The sequence below is a fragment of the Dendrobates tinctorius genome, unplaced genomic scaffold (genome assembly GCF_039654945.1).
Source record: "Dendrobates tinctorius isolate UK_male_01 unplaced genomic scaffold, ASM3965494v1 ptg000254l, whole genome shotgun sequence".
NCBI lineage: Eukaryota > Metazoa > Chordata > Amphibia > Anura > Dendrobatidae > Dendrobates > Dendrobates tinctorius.
The window spans coordinates 8,596,863-8,615,604 of record NW_027361921.1 but is presented as its reverse complement, the minus strand read 5'-3'; the positions used below and the strand labels follow the sequence as shown (position 1 = coordinate 8,615,604).

At 47.4% G+C, this 18,742-nt stretch overlaps 1 protein-coding gene across 1 annotated transcript in view; it reads left to right on the top strand.

Annotated features, from left to right (window-relative positions):
* Positions 1 to 18,742, top strand: part of SLC29A4 (solute carrier family 29 member 4) — a 236,119-nt gene that overhangs the window by 102,794 nt on the left and 114,583 nt on the right. Inside the window, exon 4 of the mRNA XM_073558133.1 lies at positions 9,694 to 9,807. Within this exon, the coding sequence (XP_073414234.1) occupies positions 9,694 to 9,807 (114 nt within the window). The remainder of the gene's footprint in view (positions 1 to 9,693; positions 9,808 to 18,742) is intronic.

The window sequence follows — 18,742 nt, the reverse complement described above, 5'->3', positions numbered from 1 at the left end:
CAAACAGTCTTACATCAGACAGATGACTCCATAATGTTCATAGTACAGCTCCGCTCTCTCAGATCTGTGGGCACAAAGGTTTGTGCCATGTCCAGCACGTAGGCTCTATAGCCTAAACACAGTCTCTTTCTGACCCCGGTCAGCACAACACGGATTCCTGTCTGTTACCTGTTGGGGTCAGCCACACAGGTTCCCGGATGCCTCTTATCCTCAGAGGTATCCCACAAATATTTCTCACTGACCCCGGTCAGTTTCACTCACGGTTGTCAGTCCGTCCACTTTGGAGGTATCTCAAATACCGCTCTGTAGTGTCCAGCCTGGACACAGGGAGGTCTGTCCACTCTCACAAATAGAGAGAAAAAACTTGACATCTTAGTCTGTAAACATTTTATTGTGCAGTCCGTAAAGAAAGAAATGTTTCGGTCCAACATGGACCTTCTTCAGTCTAGAACATGACAAAATAATAAATTGATAAATCCTCCTGTGGTTATACAGTTAAACCAAAAGCAGTGTAGAAACACTAACAAAACAAAGTAGGAGATAACAATATACACTGATTACTACATGGATACTCACCATGTTGTGATGACTAGTGTCGTAATACAAGATATCATAAGAACAATGAGTGCCAAGTTTTTTCTCTCTGTTTATCGGGTTTGGATAACCTACTTGAGCACCTGCACAGTAGTGCCACGATTAGTGTTGAGCGATACCATCCGATATTGAGAAATATCAGATCGGATTGGATCGGCCCGATACCCAAAAAAGTATCGGGTATCGCCGATTCCGATCCCGGAAGTCCCATTCAAGTCAATGGGACAGAAATATCGGAATTAAAAAAAATCATTACTTGCAAATCCAGTTCGGGAGGGGGGAGAGTGTGGGCGGTGCGTGGGCGGACACTGTGCGTGTCTGTGTGGGCCTGCCGGGGGTCTGTACAGGCCTGCCGGGGTCGGTATGGGCCTGCCGGGGGCTTGTGCCGGCTGCCGGGGGTCTGTATGGGCCTGCCGGGGGCTTGTGCCTGCTGCCGGGGGTCTGTACGGGCCTGCCGGGGGCTTGTTCTGGCTGCCGGGGGTCTGTACGGGCCTGCCGGGATCTGTACGGGCCTGCCGGGGGCTTGCGCCAGCTGCCGGGGGTCTGTACGGGCCTGCCGGGGGCTTGTGCCGGCTGTCCGGGGTCTGTACGGGCCTGCCAGGGGCCTGTGCCGGCTGCCGGGGGTCTGTATGGGCCTGCCGGGGGCTTGTGCCGCCTGCCGGGGGTCTGTACGAGCCTGCCGGGGGCTTGTGCCGGCTGCCGGGGGTCTGTACGGGCCTGCCGGGGGCTTGTGCCGGCTGCCGGGGGTCTGTGCGGGCCTGCTGGGGGTCTTGTATGTGTGCAGGCATCGTCCGATGGGACTACAAGAACATGACGCCTGCAGACCATTCCTTTTTTTTTAAAACAGTTATTTTTATTTAGGTTTCAAAAGATTTTAAACAATAAACAGTGGATATCCATATACATGTAACAATTCACATATATTGTAGTAATACAATCAAAGCCATCCCCCCCTCCCCCCTCCCCCAATACTCCTTATGCCGGGTATACTTGAGAGTCTTAGCAATCATATCACCGCCATCCACGCAGACCATATTTTTTCGAAAGTTCTTTCACCATGCCTTCGCCTGTAAATGCTTTCCTCTAAATGCATTACCGTACGTGTCTGAGCAATAAATTCCCTCCTAGTGGGGGGTTCCGAATCCTTCCATTTTCGTGCTATTAGTTTGCGTGCCACATACAGCATCCTCGCTATTGCCACTTTGTAATGTTCTGAGACAGGTATCCCATCCACCTCCCCCAAAACACACAGCACTGGATTCCTGTCGAGTGTACATGCATAAGCTCTCTCAATTTTGTTGATAACGACCAGCCAGTATGCCACCAGCCGCGGACGCGACCATAGCATGTGTAACAGTCCGGCCTGGTCTGTGCCACATCTAAGGCAGCTAGAGTCTCCCCTCAAGCCCGCCTTGAATAGGACCAGCGGTGTTTTGTATGTTCTATGTATTACATATAATTGGGAGAGCCGTGCCTGCTCGCTTAGAGAGATCTTCGGGACATATTCAAGAATAGCCTCCCATTGTTCTCTTGTGAGGGTACCCACCTCCCTCTCCCATTTACTCTTTGCAGTGAGGTGATTGTCCCCCAGATAGGAGTGTAGTAGATCATGATATATGCTCGATATAACTCCCCTCGTCCCTCCCTTCATACACACAAAGTCTAGTACAATGTCGCCCTGAACCGTCATGGCTCCCAATCTACACTGTGCCCTCCAAGCATGTCGAAGCATATAGTATTGAAAACCCCATACCGAAGGCAAATCAAGTTCCTCTCTCAATGTCTCAAAGGTCTTCAGGTCCATTCCACTCTGCAGCTGGCACACATATCTCACTCCTTTCGCCTTCCAATTGCCCATTTGATGCAGTTTATTAAGTTCCGGCAGATGCTCATTGTCCCACACCGGTGAGTACCTAGTCAGCTCATCCACCCCTCTGATCCTTTTAATGGTGTCCCATACCTTCTGAATCATGCCTATGGTAGGATATGGTGCTCCCAGTTTCTTAAAGGTACCATCCTCTAGACCCTGGATAAGTGGGCATCTCCCCGTCACATGTACCACCAGTCGGTGAGCTGCTCCTCCACAATCAAGCTCTCTCCATCCCCTGACATGCTGGCCCTGTACTGCCAAGAAATAGACCCATGGATTTGGTGCGGCCAGTCCTCCCTCTTCCTTTCCTTTTTGCAGAGTTCCAAATTTAATCCGTGCCTGCTTCTTGCCCCATATCAAGGATCTGAAGATAGAATCAATGCCCCGAAACCGTTTTTTTGGTAGCCATATCGGCGAATTGTGCAAAACGTACATTAGTTGTGGCATAAGGACCATCTTAATCAGGTTAGTTCTACCCGTTAAAGCCAATTTGCATCATGCACCTATTTTCCCTTTAAATTTCTCTAGCAGAGGAACCAAATTCAGACCCGTGAATCGGGACAGTGGAAGAGCGCCTGCAGACCATTCCATCAAAGTCTGCATTCCAAAACGTCATTACTTCCCTTTCGAGCCCCGACGTGTGCCCAAACAGTAGTTTTCTCGCACATGTGGGGTATCAGCATACTCAGGACAAATTGGACAACAACTTTTAAGGTCCTTTTCTCCTGTTACCCTTGGGAAAATTAAAAATTGGGGACTAAAAAATCATTTTTGTGGGGAAAAAAAATAATATTTTTTTTCCATGCCCGGGCATTATAAACTTTAGCGAAACACTTGGGTGTTCAAAGTGCTCACCACACATCTAGATAAGTTCCTTAGGGGGTCTAGTTTCCAAAATGGGGTTCACTTGTGGAGGGTTTCCACTGTTTAGGCACATCAGGCACTTGTCAATCGCGACATGGCGTCCGATCTCAATTCCAGCCAATTTTTGGTTGAAAAAGTCAAACGGCGCTCCTTCCTTTCTGAGCCCTGCCAAGTGCGCAAACAGTGGTTCCCCCCCACATATTGGGTATCAGCGTACTCAGGACAAATTGGACAACAACTTTTGGGGCCCAATTTCTCCTGTTACCCTTAGGAAAACAAAATATTGGGGACTAAATGATCATGTTTGTGGAAAAAATATTTTTTATTTTCATGCCTGGGCGTTATAAACTTCTGTGAAGCCCTTGGGGGTTCAAAGTGCTCACCAGACATCTAGATAAGTTCCTTGGGGGGGTCTAGTTTTCAAAATGGGGTTCACTTGTGGAGGGTTTCCACTGTTTAGGCACATCAGGCGCTCGTCAAACGCAACATGGCGTCCGATCTCAATTACAGCCAATTTTAGGTTGAAAAAGTCAAACGGCGCTCCTTCCATTCTGAGCCCTGCCATGTTCCCAAACAGTGGTGCCTCCCCACATATTGGGTATCCGTGTACTCAGGACAAATTGGACATCAACTTTTGGTGTCCAATTTCTCCTGTTACCCTTGGGAAAATAAAAAAATTGTTGCTAAAAGATCATTTTTGTGACAAAAAGTTAAATGTTAATTTTTTCCTTCCACGTTGCTTCTGCTCCTGTGAAGCACCTGAAGGGTTAATAATCTTCTTGAATGTAGTTTTGAGTAGCTTGAGGGGTGCAGTTTTTAGAATGGTGTCACTTTTGGGTATTTTCTGCCATATAGACCCCTCAAAGTGACTTCAAATGTGAGGTGGTCCCTAAAAAAATGGTTTTGTAAGTTTTGTTGTAAAAATGAGAAATCGCTTGTCAACTTTTAACCCTAACAAAAAGAATTTTGTTTCCAAAATTGTGCTGATATAAAGTAGACTTGTGGAAAATGTTATTTAGTAACTATTTTGTGTCACATATTTCTCTGTTTTAAGGGCATAAAAATTCAAAGTTTGAAAATTGCAAAATTTTATAAAAATTGTCGCCATATTTCTGATTATTTCATAAATAAACGCAAGTTATAGCGAATAAATTTTACCACTAAAGCGAAGTACAGTATGTCACGAGAAAACAATCAGAATCGCCGGGATCCTTTGAAGCGTTCCAGATTTATAACCTCATAAAAGGACAGTGGTCAGAACTGTAAAAATTGGCCTGGTCATTAACGTGCAAACCACCCTTGGGGGTAAAGGGGTTAAAGCTGCCAAAAAGGAAACAGAGAAGCACATTGCTAAGGGGAGTAAAACTAATCCTAAACTGTTCTTAAACTATATCAATAGTAAAAGAATCAAAAGTGAAAGTGTAGTTCCCTTAAAAAAATTGTGAAGAAAGAATGGTTGTAGATGACGAGGAAAAAGCTAATATATTAAACACCTTCTTCTCCACGGTATTCACGGTGGAAAATGAAATGCTAGGTGAAATGCCGAGAGACAAAGAAAACCCTATATTAAGGGACACCAATCTAACCCAAGAAGAGGCGCAAAACTGGATAAATAAGATTAAAATAGATAAAGCTCCGGGTCCGGATGGCATACACCCACGAGTACTAAGAGAACTAAGTAATGTAATAGACAAGCCATTATTTCTTATATTCCTTATATTTAGGGACACTATAGCGACGGGGTCTGTTCCACAGGACTGGCGCATAGCAAATGTGGTACCAATATTCAAAAAGGGCTCTAAAAGTGAACCTGGAAATTATAGGCCAAGAAGTCTAACCTCTATTGTTGGTAAAATATTTGAAGGGTTTATGAGGGATGTTATTCTGGATTATTTCAATGAGAATAACTATTTAACTCCACATTAGCATGGTTGTTATGAATGCGTCACCGTAAGAGGCAAAAACTGAAATACTAGCTAAGTCCAGAAAACCAGAGAAGTTGTCAGCTATCGGATTGCAGACCCCTGAACCTATCAACAACAACTAGCAGTAGCCGTGGGGGGTTCCTACGGTGCCCTAGACCCCTCGATCACAGCCGGAGAACTAAATAGCCTAAAGACAGAAAGGGAAATCTAAACTGCCCCAGAGCAGACCCCAAAGCAATAGGCAGCCCCCAACATATAATGACGGTGAAGCAAGATGAAAAAACACTCACACAGATAGAAAGATAGGCTGAGCAAATGATGGGGCCCAAGCTAACTAAATAGGACAGGATAGAAAACCTGCTGTCTGCAATCCGCCAAAAACCCTATCAAAACAAGAGCCAACAGACTGATAGGGAAAAAAGCCCTGAAGACGCTAGGCTTCAAAAAGACTATATCGGTACTCAGGTATTTTCTGAAGACAGAGCAAAAAGGAATTCAGCTCACCCCAGCAGGGAATGGCAGAAATCCAGAAAAGCAAGGCAAAACAAAACCAAAACACAAATGCAAAAAGCAGAGCAGAAAACTTAGCTTTTGAGGAGCAGGAATCAGACTGGTCTCCTAGAATCCCTCAGGGAAATCACCAGCAAGGCAGAAGGACGTCGGCTGCCTTATATCCAGTCAGCAATTCCAGTCACCCAGTCATCATCATCCTGCTCAGGTGCTTGGTAATCAGCCTCACTACCTTCCTTCACCAGAAGAGGGAGTTCATCAGACCTCAATGGTGAAGGGGAAAATAAACTCACAACACATGGTTTCATGAGGAATCGCTCCTGTCAAACCAATCTAATCAGTTTTTATGAAGAGGTAAGGCTAGGTCCACATTGCGTTAGGGGCCTGCATTTAACGCATCCGTTACACAGCGGCACTAACACTATGTAACGGATGCGTTAATGCCCCCATTAGCCGCAATAATAGTAACGCATCCTTACTTTATGACGCACCCTCAATCGCTGTCTGCAGCATTTTTGGGTGCGTTTGGTCTAGCGCACAGCGAACGGAGGCTGTGCATAGACCTGTATGGCTAACGCATGGTAGCGAATTGATACCATATGTTAGTATGTTAGCGCATACTGTTAGCGCTAGGGCACAAAAGATGTCAAAAGTGACAGATGCGTTAAACGAATACCCCTAACGCAATATGGACATAGCCTAAGCTATAGACTGGACCAAGGTGAGTCATTGGACGTGGTATATCTTGATTTTTCCAAAGCGTTTGATACCGTGCCACACAAGAGGTTGGTACACAAAATGAGAATGCTGGGTCTAGGGGAAAATGTGTGTAAATGGGTAAGTAACTGGCTTAGTGATAGAAAGCAGAGGGTGGTTTTAAATGATATATACTCTAACTGGATCGCTGTGACCAGTGGGGTACCGCAGGGGTCAGTGTTGGGACCTATTCTCTTCAACATATTTATTAACGATCTGATAGAAGGTTTGCACAGTAAAATATTGGTATTTGCAGATGATACAAAACTATGTAATGCAGTCAATACAAGAGATGATAGTATTCTGCTACAGATGGATCTGGATAAGTTGGAAACTTGGGCCGAAAGGTGGCAGATGTTGTTTAACATTGATAAATGTAAGGTTATACACATGGGAAGAAGGAATAAATATCACCATTACACACTGAACGGGAAACCACTGGGTAAATCTGACATGGAGAAGGACTTGGGGATCCTAGTTAATGATAAACTTACCTGGAGCAGCCAGTGCCAGGCAGCGGCTGCCAAGGCAAACAGGATCATGGGGTGCATTAAAAGAGGTCTGGATACACATGATGAGAGCATTATACTGCCTCTGTACAAATCCCTGGTTAGGCTGGTTTCACATTCGCGTTAAAACAACGCTGCGCACTGCGTCGTTAAGCCCCGCCCCGATCCGGCTCCCTGCCCGCCCCATCCGGGATCACCGCCTACTTTCGCATTTGCACGCATGCGATCGGCGCACCCTATCTTTAGCATAGGGTGCGCAGATCATGCGCTGCCAGTGTGAAAGTAGCGTGCTGCACACTTTTGACGGTGCGCCGTGTGCGCCGAAATGCAGCATGTTGCATTTCGGCGCGCATGATCTGCGCACCCTATGCTAAAGATAGGGTGCGCCGACTGGGGGGCGATCTAATAAGCATGTATAAGTAAATAAGGGGACAATACAAATATTTCTCCAAGGATCTGTTTATACCAAGGAAGGTGACGGTCACAAGGAGGCATTCTCTACATCTGGAGGAGAGAAGGTTTTTCCACCAACATAGAAGAGGATTCTTTACTGTTAGGGCAGTGAGAATCTGGAATTCCTTGCATGAGGAGGTGGTGATGGCCAACTCAGTCAAGGGATTCAAGAGAGGCCTGGATGTCTTCCTGGTGCGTAACAATATTGTATCTTACAGTTATTAGGTTCTTTAGAAGGATATAGATCTGGGTATTTATTCTGATGGAATATAGGCTGAACTGGATGGACGAATGGCTTTTTTCGGCCTTGACAACTATGTTACTATGATAAAACTTCCTCATTCTTCCGATTGGTGCAGTTTCTAATGGTCGGACCTAAGCGATCACCTATCCTGTGGAGCCCATGGTTCAGTGATGACTTTTTTTAACCAAAGAACTCCATTAATGTAAACTACCGTAATTATATATCCCAGTTTTGGGGGTGCACAGTAGATGTGCAGGAGCCGTCTGTGTTTTACAGTTGATGGTCCACTATAATCAGGATAACAACTGACAGATATTTGCATATAGCTGTAGGGTGGGCCCCTAGAGTCCATTCCCCTGGTGGGCCCCAGACACCACAGTCTGACCCTGATTGAAGCGCAGTGGAGAGAGACAGCTGTGAGAAAGCAAAATGTGCTTCATTGCTGTCCTTTGGGAGTTCACACTCGCAATAGCACTTTTCACTTTTGTCATGGGTAAGTCTCTTCAATTGTGACCTCTGTACATAAGCTAGGATAGAATCCATGTGGCTAATTAGTAAACATTATGTGATCTTTATGACAGGAGCCTTTTTTGATAACAGATCTTTTCATATGTTGTACAAGATTAGTGATTCTAATCACCAGGCTTCCTGAACTATTTCTGATTTCTCATACCATGTGATGAAATTTTGATCTATGTTGCTAATCTGAGAACTTTTCTGCCCATTTAAATCCTCCCAAGGTGACAATATTCCTTCTTTATGTTCACCTCTTTTTTATTATGTCTATATAATTGTTGGAAATCTATTTTTGTGATTAATAAGTGATGTCTAATTCATTATACTTAAGAAGTCAGCATTCCATTTTTTCAATTGTTGAGAACCCCGATAATTTAGTAGGGATGTGGTAAGAGTTGGTTTCACCATAGCGCTTTGCAATTATGATAGAACTGAAGGTGGCGATGGTTCATCAGAACCGAAGAATAGAGGATTTTGTTTTGTTCCGTACTCATAAGCCAACTATTTAGACAAACAATTGAAATTTAAAGCAATTATACAAAAAAATCACTATGTGTTTCAAAGTTGTTTGAAGGTGTTCTTGATAATAAAGGGGTGCTCCAAAATCAAATTTGAATTTCAACATAAATGTCTAACTAAATAATCTAGTCACTTTTCTAATATACTTTAATTCATTTCCTTCCGTTCTCTCTCTACTGTATTTTCTTGCTTATTTTTTTAAATCTGATTTATTTTCTGGTGATGTTTTGTTTTAGAATCCCCAGTACATGCTGGGAAGCTCAAGCATGATGACATCCGATGGCCAGCGCTGTGGTCACTGCTGCAGCCTCTGTCCCTACCCTGAAATGAAATGTCATGAGTGACGTCCGTATCAGGGGAGCAGCTAGTCCCTGCTTTACTGAGCTTGCGTTACTTTTGAATTCCCATACATGCTCAATATATGCTCCTTACGCTGTAGTTCTTTGAATGTTGAGTAACAGAGCGCTCCCTCGCTGGCTCTAATGAGAAGTGACGAGTCAGCAAGAGAGCGCACTGTCAGCGTGTATTGAAAAAGGAGAGAACGTGGCACACAGGGACAGCAGAGACCACACCAGCCCCCAAAACAAACATCACAGATTACCTTGCAAAGTCGTCTGTTTCAGGGGCTGAGCTGGTCTCTGCTCTCCCTTCTCATTGCTTTCTCTCTTCTTTTCAATGCTCTTTTGTTGGGTCAGAGTCGGCGAGGAAGTGCACTGTTACCCCTCATTCAAAGGAATATAGAGCAAGGAGCGCATACAGTGTATGTGTAGGAATTACTTAGTAGAGCAGGGTACGGTCAATATTTATATTGGTACAAATGGATAATTATATTTGTAAATTATGATGGGACCACATTATGATTTTGCGAATAATTCTTTAATATCATTACTCAGTACTATTACAAAAATTATTCCCCCTCTCTTTCAATTTTAGGCACATCGATTGTATTTGACATGAGCCTGACATACATCCTTGTGGCATTAGCTGCTGTTGTCCTTAATAATGCTACAGTGGAACTTCTTACTACACATATGAGAATCACTGCTGGTGAGTTACTGAAAGATCCACCTGCTCTCAGCAAATTATATTTACATATTGAGCACAGTTTGCAGTATTGTATCATTGTATCATATGATATCCGAGTCAATTTGGAAATTGGCCATAAATTATCACCACCTGTAACGCGTTATGAAGCACTATATTTTATGCTTAGTTCAGCAAAATAAGCTTTCATAAATTAATGGTATATGAAAGGTAATGGATAAACTTTGTATTTTTTAGGCATGGCTCATTTAACAAATTGCTTTTTTTTACTCCCCCCCCCAAGAAAGCAAATAATAACCGTTATTAAGGCCTCTTTCACACTTCCGTTTTTGACAATCAGTCAAGATCCGCCGATTTGGAAAAAAAACGGATCCACCATTTTTCTTTGCGGATCCGTTTTTTTCCCCATTGACTTTCATTATTGGTGGATTGCCGTCCGTTGCATCCGTTTTTGTGAGGATCCGCCAAAATGTTGCTGTCCGTCTACATCCTCAAAGACTTCCAAACGGAGCTTGCAACGTTTTTTTGGACGGCGGATCCTCCAGACACTGATTTAACCCGAAATTCTGTCTGGGTGCCAGACAAAAAAAAAAAATTCTCTCTCTCTCTCGCCAGCGGTTCCTTTAAATTTCCACATTTTGAGGATCCGTCAAAAAACGGATCCTGTGCCATCCGTTCACATCAGTTAGGTACGGATCCGCTTGTCCGCCTTTTTGGCGGATTTTAACTGACACAAAAAACTGAAGTGTGAAAGAAGCCTAACTGTCAGTTACTTATTAAGTACAAGTCATTTGTTTTCAGTGTCACAAAAAGGGATAATATTTATCAGGATACTGGACAAAGGTGTGCAGATGTTAAGTACACTGCTCAAAAAAATAAAGGGAACACTAAGATACCACATTGTAGATATCACTGAATGAAATAGCGCAGCTGCAAATATTTATTCATTGCATAGTAGCATGCGTTGATAACAAGAAAACATAAAAATGATCAATGTAAATCAAAATTAATATCCCATGGAGGTCTGGATTTGGAAGGATACTCAAAATCAAAGTGGAAAATAAAATTACAGGCTGATCCAGCTTCAGTTGGAAATGCCTCAAGACAAGAAAATGATGCTCAATAGTGTGTGTGGCCTCCACGTGCCTGTATGACCTCCCTACAACGCCTGGGCATGCTCCTGATGAGGTGGCGGATGGTCTCCTGAGGGATCACCTCCCAGACCTGGACTAAAGCATCCGCCAACTCCTGGACAGTCTGTGGTGCAACGTGACGTTGGTGGATGGAGCGAGACATGATATCCCAGATGTGCTCAATCAGATTCAGGTCTGAGGAACAGGCGGGCCAGTCCATAGCTTCAATGCCTTCATCTTGCGGGAAGTGCTGACACACTCCAGCCACATGAGGTCTGGCATTGTCCTGCATTAGGAGGAACCCAGGGCCAACCGCACCTGCATATGGTCTCACAGGGGGTCTGAGGATCTCATCTCGGTACCTAATGGCAGTCAGGCTACCCCTGGCGAGCACATGGAGGGCTGTGCGGCCCTCCAAAGAAATGCCACTCCACACCATTACTGACCCACTGCCAAACCAGTCATGCTGTAGGATGTTGCAATCAGCATGTAACAACCCTGCTGGCATCACTGCATGGCCTCCCACCCCCCGTACACCAACTTTCTGCTTCAAGCCATGCTGTGAAATCTGTCTGTTGCCAGTCCTGTGCTTCTGCTCTCCATGTTTCCTGACTGTGTGTATAGGGGGGCGGCGCCAGAACTCTCTGGTTCTTATGCAGTCAGGGTGCACCTGCCTAATCTGTCCCTGACCAATCACCTAGAGCCTTTGACTATTTAGTTCCGCCACACCCACTGAAACATGGCCTGTGCAATGTCTAATCTCAGTTAGTATCTTGCTGCTGAGGAAGCCAGGCCCTGTTCTGTGTATTTCCTCCTTCTCTGGAGGAATACTTCTTGCCTTGTACCTTGTCTGCCTGCCAGGAGGCTGAATATCCTGGCCCTTGAGTCTTGGTTCCAGTACCCTGTCTGTACTCTGTCCTACCTTAATCTCCCTTTCTCCTTGTCCGTGGCTTCCTTCCCTGCTGTGTCTTTCCTTGTGTCCTCCCTATCTGTTCATCTGCACCCTTGCAGCTCTATCTGTTCATCTGCACCCTTGCAGCTCTGTCTGTGAATCTGCACCCTTGCAGCTCTGTCTGTGAATCTGCACCCTTGCAGCTCTGTCTGTGAATCTGCACCCTTGCAGCTCTGTCTGTGAATCTGCACCCTTGCAGCTCTGTCTGTGAATCTGCACCCTTGCAGCTCTGTCTGTGAATCTGCACCCTTGCAGCTCTGTCTGTGCACGGCTCCCTAGCCGCTCTGCCTGCCCGGCTCCCTAGCCGCTCTGCCTGCCTGGCTCCCTAGCCGCTCTGCCTGCCCGGCTCCCTAGCCGCTCTGCCTGCCCGGCTCCCTAGCCGCTCTGCCTGCCCGGCTCCCTAGCCGCTCTGCCTGCCCGGCTCCCTTGGAGCCCAGCCTACTCTGCACTCCTGCGGCTCTGCCTACTCCGCACTCCTGCGGCTATGCCTACTCCGCACTCCTGCGGCTATACCTACTCCGCACCACCTGCGGCTATGCCTACTCCGCACCTCCTGCGGCTCTGCCTACTCCGCACCTCCTGTGTGAACAGGTCCAAACCTGTTCTCTCATATACCACTCCCGCTTGCCCAGTGTCTCCAAGCCGTGCCCGCTTGCACAGTGTCTACAAGCCGTGCCCGCTTGCCCAGTGTCTCCAAGCCGTGCCTGCCTGCCAGTGTACCAAGCCGTGCCTGCTTGCTCAGTGTCTCAGCCTGCCTGTTAGTCACACCTGTCCAAGTGACTTGTCCCCGAGTGGGATCTGCAGCCGCAGCCAGACACCACCCTGGCGTGGCACCCGACAGCTACCTGCCGCACAAGCCTGACCTCACCATCAGAGGCTCCAGTGAAGACCAAGGTAGCTGTCGTAGTCACGCCCTTTCCAGGGTAGCCTAGTTTGTGGCACAGTGGGGCCACAACCCCCCGGCTCACGCCATTCAGCCAAGGCGTGAGCGTGACAGTTTGCACAGGCCATGGTCCCCACTGAGTCCCATGTCCTTCCGCTCGCAGAGCATGATAAACTCTCTCCCTGCCAGTGTGAGCCACCAGAAGAGTTTGTTCCGCCTTGTGTGGTTCCAATTGTTGAGACTTCTGAACCACTCATAGTCTCCAAGGCCATCTATGGGCAGCTCCTGGCCTACGAAGAGCACGACCCAGCAGTCTCGCCTAGGTTCTATGGGGACCCCAAAGAGTGCCAAGGGTTCCTGAAAAAGTGCTTGCACTACATCCTGCAGAATGCAGCTTGTTTCCCCTCTGACCGGGTCAAGGTGGGATACATCATGTCCTACCTAGCAGGTGATGCCTTGATGTGGATCTGTCCCCTTTGGGAAGCAGGGGACCCTGACGTCTTGAGCCTGGGGTCCTTCCTGGTGGCCTGCCATAAAGTCTTTGATGTGCCTCGACCAGTTGCTCCTTTAAAGTCTTCCCCTCCAAGCTTCCAGAGACAGACTAGACAAGAGGAACCTGTGGATGAAACATCTCAACCACCTATGACCGTCCAGCCATCACCTGTTCCACAGTCTGCCGATGCGGCCTCCCGTGCAAGATCCAAGAGGTCTAAAAAGAAGAAGCGGGCCAAGTTGCAGCCGGAATCTGGCCTCTGCACTGTGAAGCCTGTACTCCAGAACCCTGGGCCAGTAGGAGAGGCTGCCCCTGGCGAGAGTACTCCCTCTCCATTAAACTCTATTTCTCTACCTTCAGGGAGCTTTGGTGTGTTTAAGTCGCCAGTCATACAGAGTCAGTGTGTGGTCTCTGTCATACAGCTCCCAAAGCCGGCGTGGGCGTTGTCTCGAGGTGACCGAGCCCTACTTGAGAACAGTCTAGTCCTGCACGGACAACTACAGCTCCAGGTCGGAGCCTTATACATGAGGAAGTTCATCTTCCACTTGCTGACTGGTATGCCCATGGGTCACTCTGTTCCAGAGATTCTAGTACCCATTTATGTCTGGAAAACTAGCAAGGCACCGCGCTTGAAACAATCTAGTGACAAGAGGTGTCTGCTTCCCTTGCGTCAGTGTCGGTCAGCAAGGTCGCCTTCTTCATCTGGTCTGCTAGTCGTCGAGTCAAGGGGTGATGACATCTCCGAAGAAGGGGAAGCGGTGTCAGTCTCCTCACACGTCTCCAGCAACTATACCAGTGATCTTCTCCCAGGAGCATCCCTGTCTCTTCATTTTCCTCCCCTGGATTACGGGCTGAAGATGGGTCCTAAGTATTTGCCCTCAACCCCCCGTGTGGCCAGTGAGTGAAGATACTGAGACAGAGATTTTCTCACCCTCTAACCTGGAAGAGGAGGACCAGTTTTTTCAGGGTACCAGGCTGAAGTGGCTCCCTGTATGTATGCCTCCAGCTTCCATTTGGCAGGTGGGTGAAGAGGTTGGAACAGTGACCTACGTATCTCCGTTTCTCACCATCCGGGAGGAGGAGGTCCAATTTTTCTGGCATGTTGGGCTGAAGTTGGACACAGTGAAGGTGTCTTCTGTTTCTAGCTGGCCGGCTGATGTAGGGGTCAAGTCTGAAGCTTCTAGGTCCCTGCCTTCTGCCAATCAGGAGGAAGAAGTCCTTGTACCCTCTGTGTTGGAAGCTGTTGGGCACCAAGAAACTTGGCAATCGGTGATTCCGGATGGCACGCCTACTTCACCTCACCAGAAGGATGCCCTGGCAGCCTGGATTGTGTGTGGTCCCGTACTCCTTCTTTTTGTCTTTCTGGCAGGCTTGAGGAAGAGGGGCCATAAAGGGGGGTACTGTAACAACCCTGCTGGCATCACTGCATGGCCTCCCATTCCCCGCACACCAACTTACTTTCTGCTTCAAGCCATGCTGTGAAATCTGTCTGTTGCCAGTCCTGTGCTTCTGTTCTCCATGTTTCCTGACTGTGTGTATAGGGGGGTGGCGCCAGAACTCTCTGGTTCTTATGCAGTCAGGGTGCACCTGCCTAATCTGTCCCTGACCAATCACCTAGAGCCCTTGACTATTTAGTTCCGCCACACCCACTGAAACATGGCCTGTGCAATGTCTAATCTCAGTTAGTATCTTGCTGCTGAGGAAGCCAGGCCCTGTTCTGTGTATTTCCTCCTTCTCTGGAGGAATACTTCTTGCCTTGTACCTTGTCTGCCTGCCAGGAGGCTGAATATCCTGGCCCTTGAGTCTTGGTTCCAGTACCCTGTCTGTACTCTGTCCTACCTTAATCTCCCTTTCTCCTTGTCCGTGGCTTCCTTCCCTGCTGTGTCTTTCCTTGTGTCCTCCCTATCTGTTCATCTGCACCCTTGCAGCTCTATCTGTTCATCTGCACCCTTGCAGCTCTGTCTGTGAATCTGCACCCTTGCAGCTCTGTCTGTGAATCTGCACCCTTGCAGCTCTGCCTGCTCGGCTCCCTAGCCGCTCTGCCTGCTCGGCTCCCTAGCCGCTCTGCCTGCTCGGCTCCCTAGCCGCTCTGCCTGCCCGGCTCCCTAGCCGCTCTGCCTGCCCGGCTCCCTAGCCGCTCTGCCTGCCCGGCTCCCTAGCCGCTCTGCCTGCCCGGCTCCCTTGGAGCCCAACCTACTTCGCACTCCTGCGGCTCTGCCTACTCCGCACCTCCTGCGGCTCTGCCTACTCCGCACCTCCTGCGGCTCTGCCTACTCCGCACCTCCTGCGGCTCTGCCTACTCCGCACCTCCTGTGTGAACAGGTCCAAACCTTTTCTCTCATATACCACTCCCGCTTGCCCAGTGTCTCCAAGCCGTGCCCGCTTGCCCAGTGTCTCCAAGCCGTGCCTGCTTGCCCAGTGTCTCAGCCTGTCCAAGTGACTTGTCCCCGAGTGGGATCAGCAGCCACAGCCAGACACCACCCTGGAGTGGCACCCGACAGCTACCTGCCGCACAAGCCTGACCTCACCATCAGAGGCTCCAGTGAAGACCAAGGTAGCTGTCGTAGTCACGCCTCTTCCAGGGTAGCCTGGTTTGTGGCACAGTGGGGCCACAACCCCCCGGCTCATGCCATTTAGCCAAGGCGTGAGTGTGACACAGCAGATCACTATCCACAGTGTCTCCCTACTCTGTCACGTCTGTCACAAGTGCTCAGTGTGAACCTGATTTCATCTGTGAAGACCACAGGGCGCCAGTGGCCAATTTGCCAATCCTGGTGTTCTGTGTCAAATGCCAAGCGTCCTGCACGGTGTTGAGCTGTGAGCACAACCCCCATCTGTGGACGTCGGGCCCTCAGACCATCCTCGTGGAGTCAGTTTCTAACCGTTTGTGCAGACACATGCACATTTGTGACCAAAGCCAGAAATATTCAGAGTTCTGACTATTTTTATTGAATAATACAATTTACATTCAAGAAAATCTAAAATAAAATTAATGATACCAAGGACAATCTGTTACCACAAGAATTTTATTTATATCTTTATTTATCTTTATTTATATCTATATATTGTGAGATAGCGCTGTCATTCAAGGTTGGGGGACACTCGCTTGGCTGCCACACAATTAGATCCAGCTCGGGTTTTCATAAGCTATAACATAGTCCATGAGGTTTATTTGTCATCATAGACCACAGCAATATAAACAGCATTACAGGATAGCGTCCATTATACAGGCTATTCAGCCTCATCCTTATCTCACCCACATCAGGGTTCCCACATGGCTGTTTCTCCAGGCTGCAGACATCCACTTACTCCTGAGGGACTCCCAGACGCTGGCCGCCATTACACACACAGCCACTCCACAGGCTGTTAGTGAGGAGATCCTTCTCCTCACGGGACCTTCCAAACTGGACCAATCAGGTCCCAGCATTCACCCATGTGACCTACCCTGGCCACCATATATGGTCCGTAGCCAAGCCCACCGGGTCACATGGCTATGATATCATCACAGGTCCTTCACATACTCACATAGCCTTTTACTATAGGTGTTATCAGACATACCCCTGGGTGGATTTGTAGGTAACCAGAACCCGCCCATCTCTCTAGTTACCTGAAGACTTCTCCCTTATACTTAGAAACAAGATCTCAGACATGATATTGCTGATCACACATACACAAGTCTCCATCTCAAAGCCACCCACTTTGAGATACATAACTATCCTTCAGGATTCTGCCACTCATCCGTTCTCTTGGGACATCCACACAGCGCCCCCTAGTGGACACAGTGGTCATTACACCACAAAATACTAAAATGCTTGTGCATGCCCTCATCATCTTCCGCCTCGACTACTGCAACATCCTTTTCTGTGGTCTCCCTGCTAACACCCTCGCACCTCTCCAGTCCGTCCTTAACTCTGCCGCCCGACTAATTAATCTCTCTCCTCGCTACTCCTCCACTTCTCCCCTCTGCAAATCTCTACACTGGCTCCCATTCCCTCAGCGTATCCAGTTCAAATTACTAATACTAACCTACAAAGCCATCTATAACCTGTCTCCCCCATATGTCTCTGAACTAATCTCCCGATACCTTCCCTCACGTAATCTCTGGTCCTCCCAAGACCTCCTCTCCTCCACATTTATTCGCTCCTCACCCAACCGCCTCCAAGACTTCTCCTGAATATCCCCTATTCTCTGGAATTCTTTGCCCCAACAAGTCCGACTATCAACCACATTTGGATCCTTCAGACGGAACCTGAAAATCCACCTCTTCAAGAAAGCCTACAGCCTGCAATGACCCCGCTACCCCCTTCTCTCTCACCACTACCGGTGATATCACCTCAGCCAACACCGGAACTGCTGCAACCCACCAACCTACTGTCTCCTTCCCCACCATCCTGTAGCATGTAAGCCCGAAAGGGCAGGGTCCTCTCTCCACTCTGTGTCAGTCTGTCATTGTTAGTTTGTTTACTGTAAGTGATATCTGTAATTTGTATGTAACCCTTCTCATGTACAGCACCATGGAATCAATGGTGCTATATAAATAAATAATAATAATAAAAAAAATAAAATAAATAATATCTCATAAATTTAGATAAAAATAGATATTCTGAGTCTTTTTGTCATTTTTTTCAACTTTTGGTATCTTTTCCATATAGGTGTTTAACATGCACATTTGTGGCCTGCCTGGAGGTCATTTTGCAGGGCTCTGGCTGTGCTCCTCCTGTTCCTCCTTGCACAAAGGCTGAGGTAGCAGTCCTGCTGCTGGGTTGTTGCCCTGCTACGGCCCCCTCCACGTCTCCTGGTGTATTAGCCTGTCTCCTGGTAGTCGCCTCCAGCCTCTGGACACTACGCTGAAAGACACAGCAAACCTTATTGCCACAGCTCGCATTGATGTGCCATCCTGGATGAGCTGCACTACCTGAGCCTCTTGTGTGGGTTGTAGAGTCCGTCTCATGCTACCACGAGTGTGAAAGCACAACCAACATTCAAAATTGGCCAAAACATCAGCCAGAAAGCATTGGTACTGAGATGTGGTCTGTGGTCCCCACCTGCAGAACCACTCCTTTATTGAGTTTGTCTTGATAATTGCCAATAATTTCCATCTGTTGTCTATTCCATATGCACAACAGCATGTGAAATTGATTGTCAATCAGTGTTACTTCCTAAGTGGACAGTTTGATTTCACAGAAGTTTGATTTACTTGGAGTTATATTCAGTTGTTTAAGTGTTCCCTTTATTTTTTGAGCAGTGTATATTGTTAAAAGTACCAGTGTTCAATTAAAATGATTCATTCAACTCATAATCTGATTTCACACCACCACTGTAGGCAGGGCCGGTTTTAGAAAAAGTGGGGCCCTGGGCAAAAGTTTAATGTGGGGCCCTAAATGCTAACTTATTGCACCATCACAAAGAAATATTTTGGTTGCATTCCCATACGCCGAATTCAGTCTGTTAACTGAACGTGAAAAAAAATATTAAAG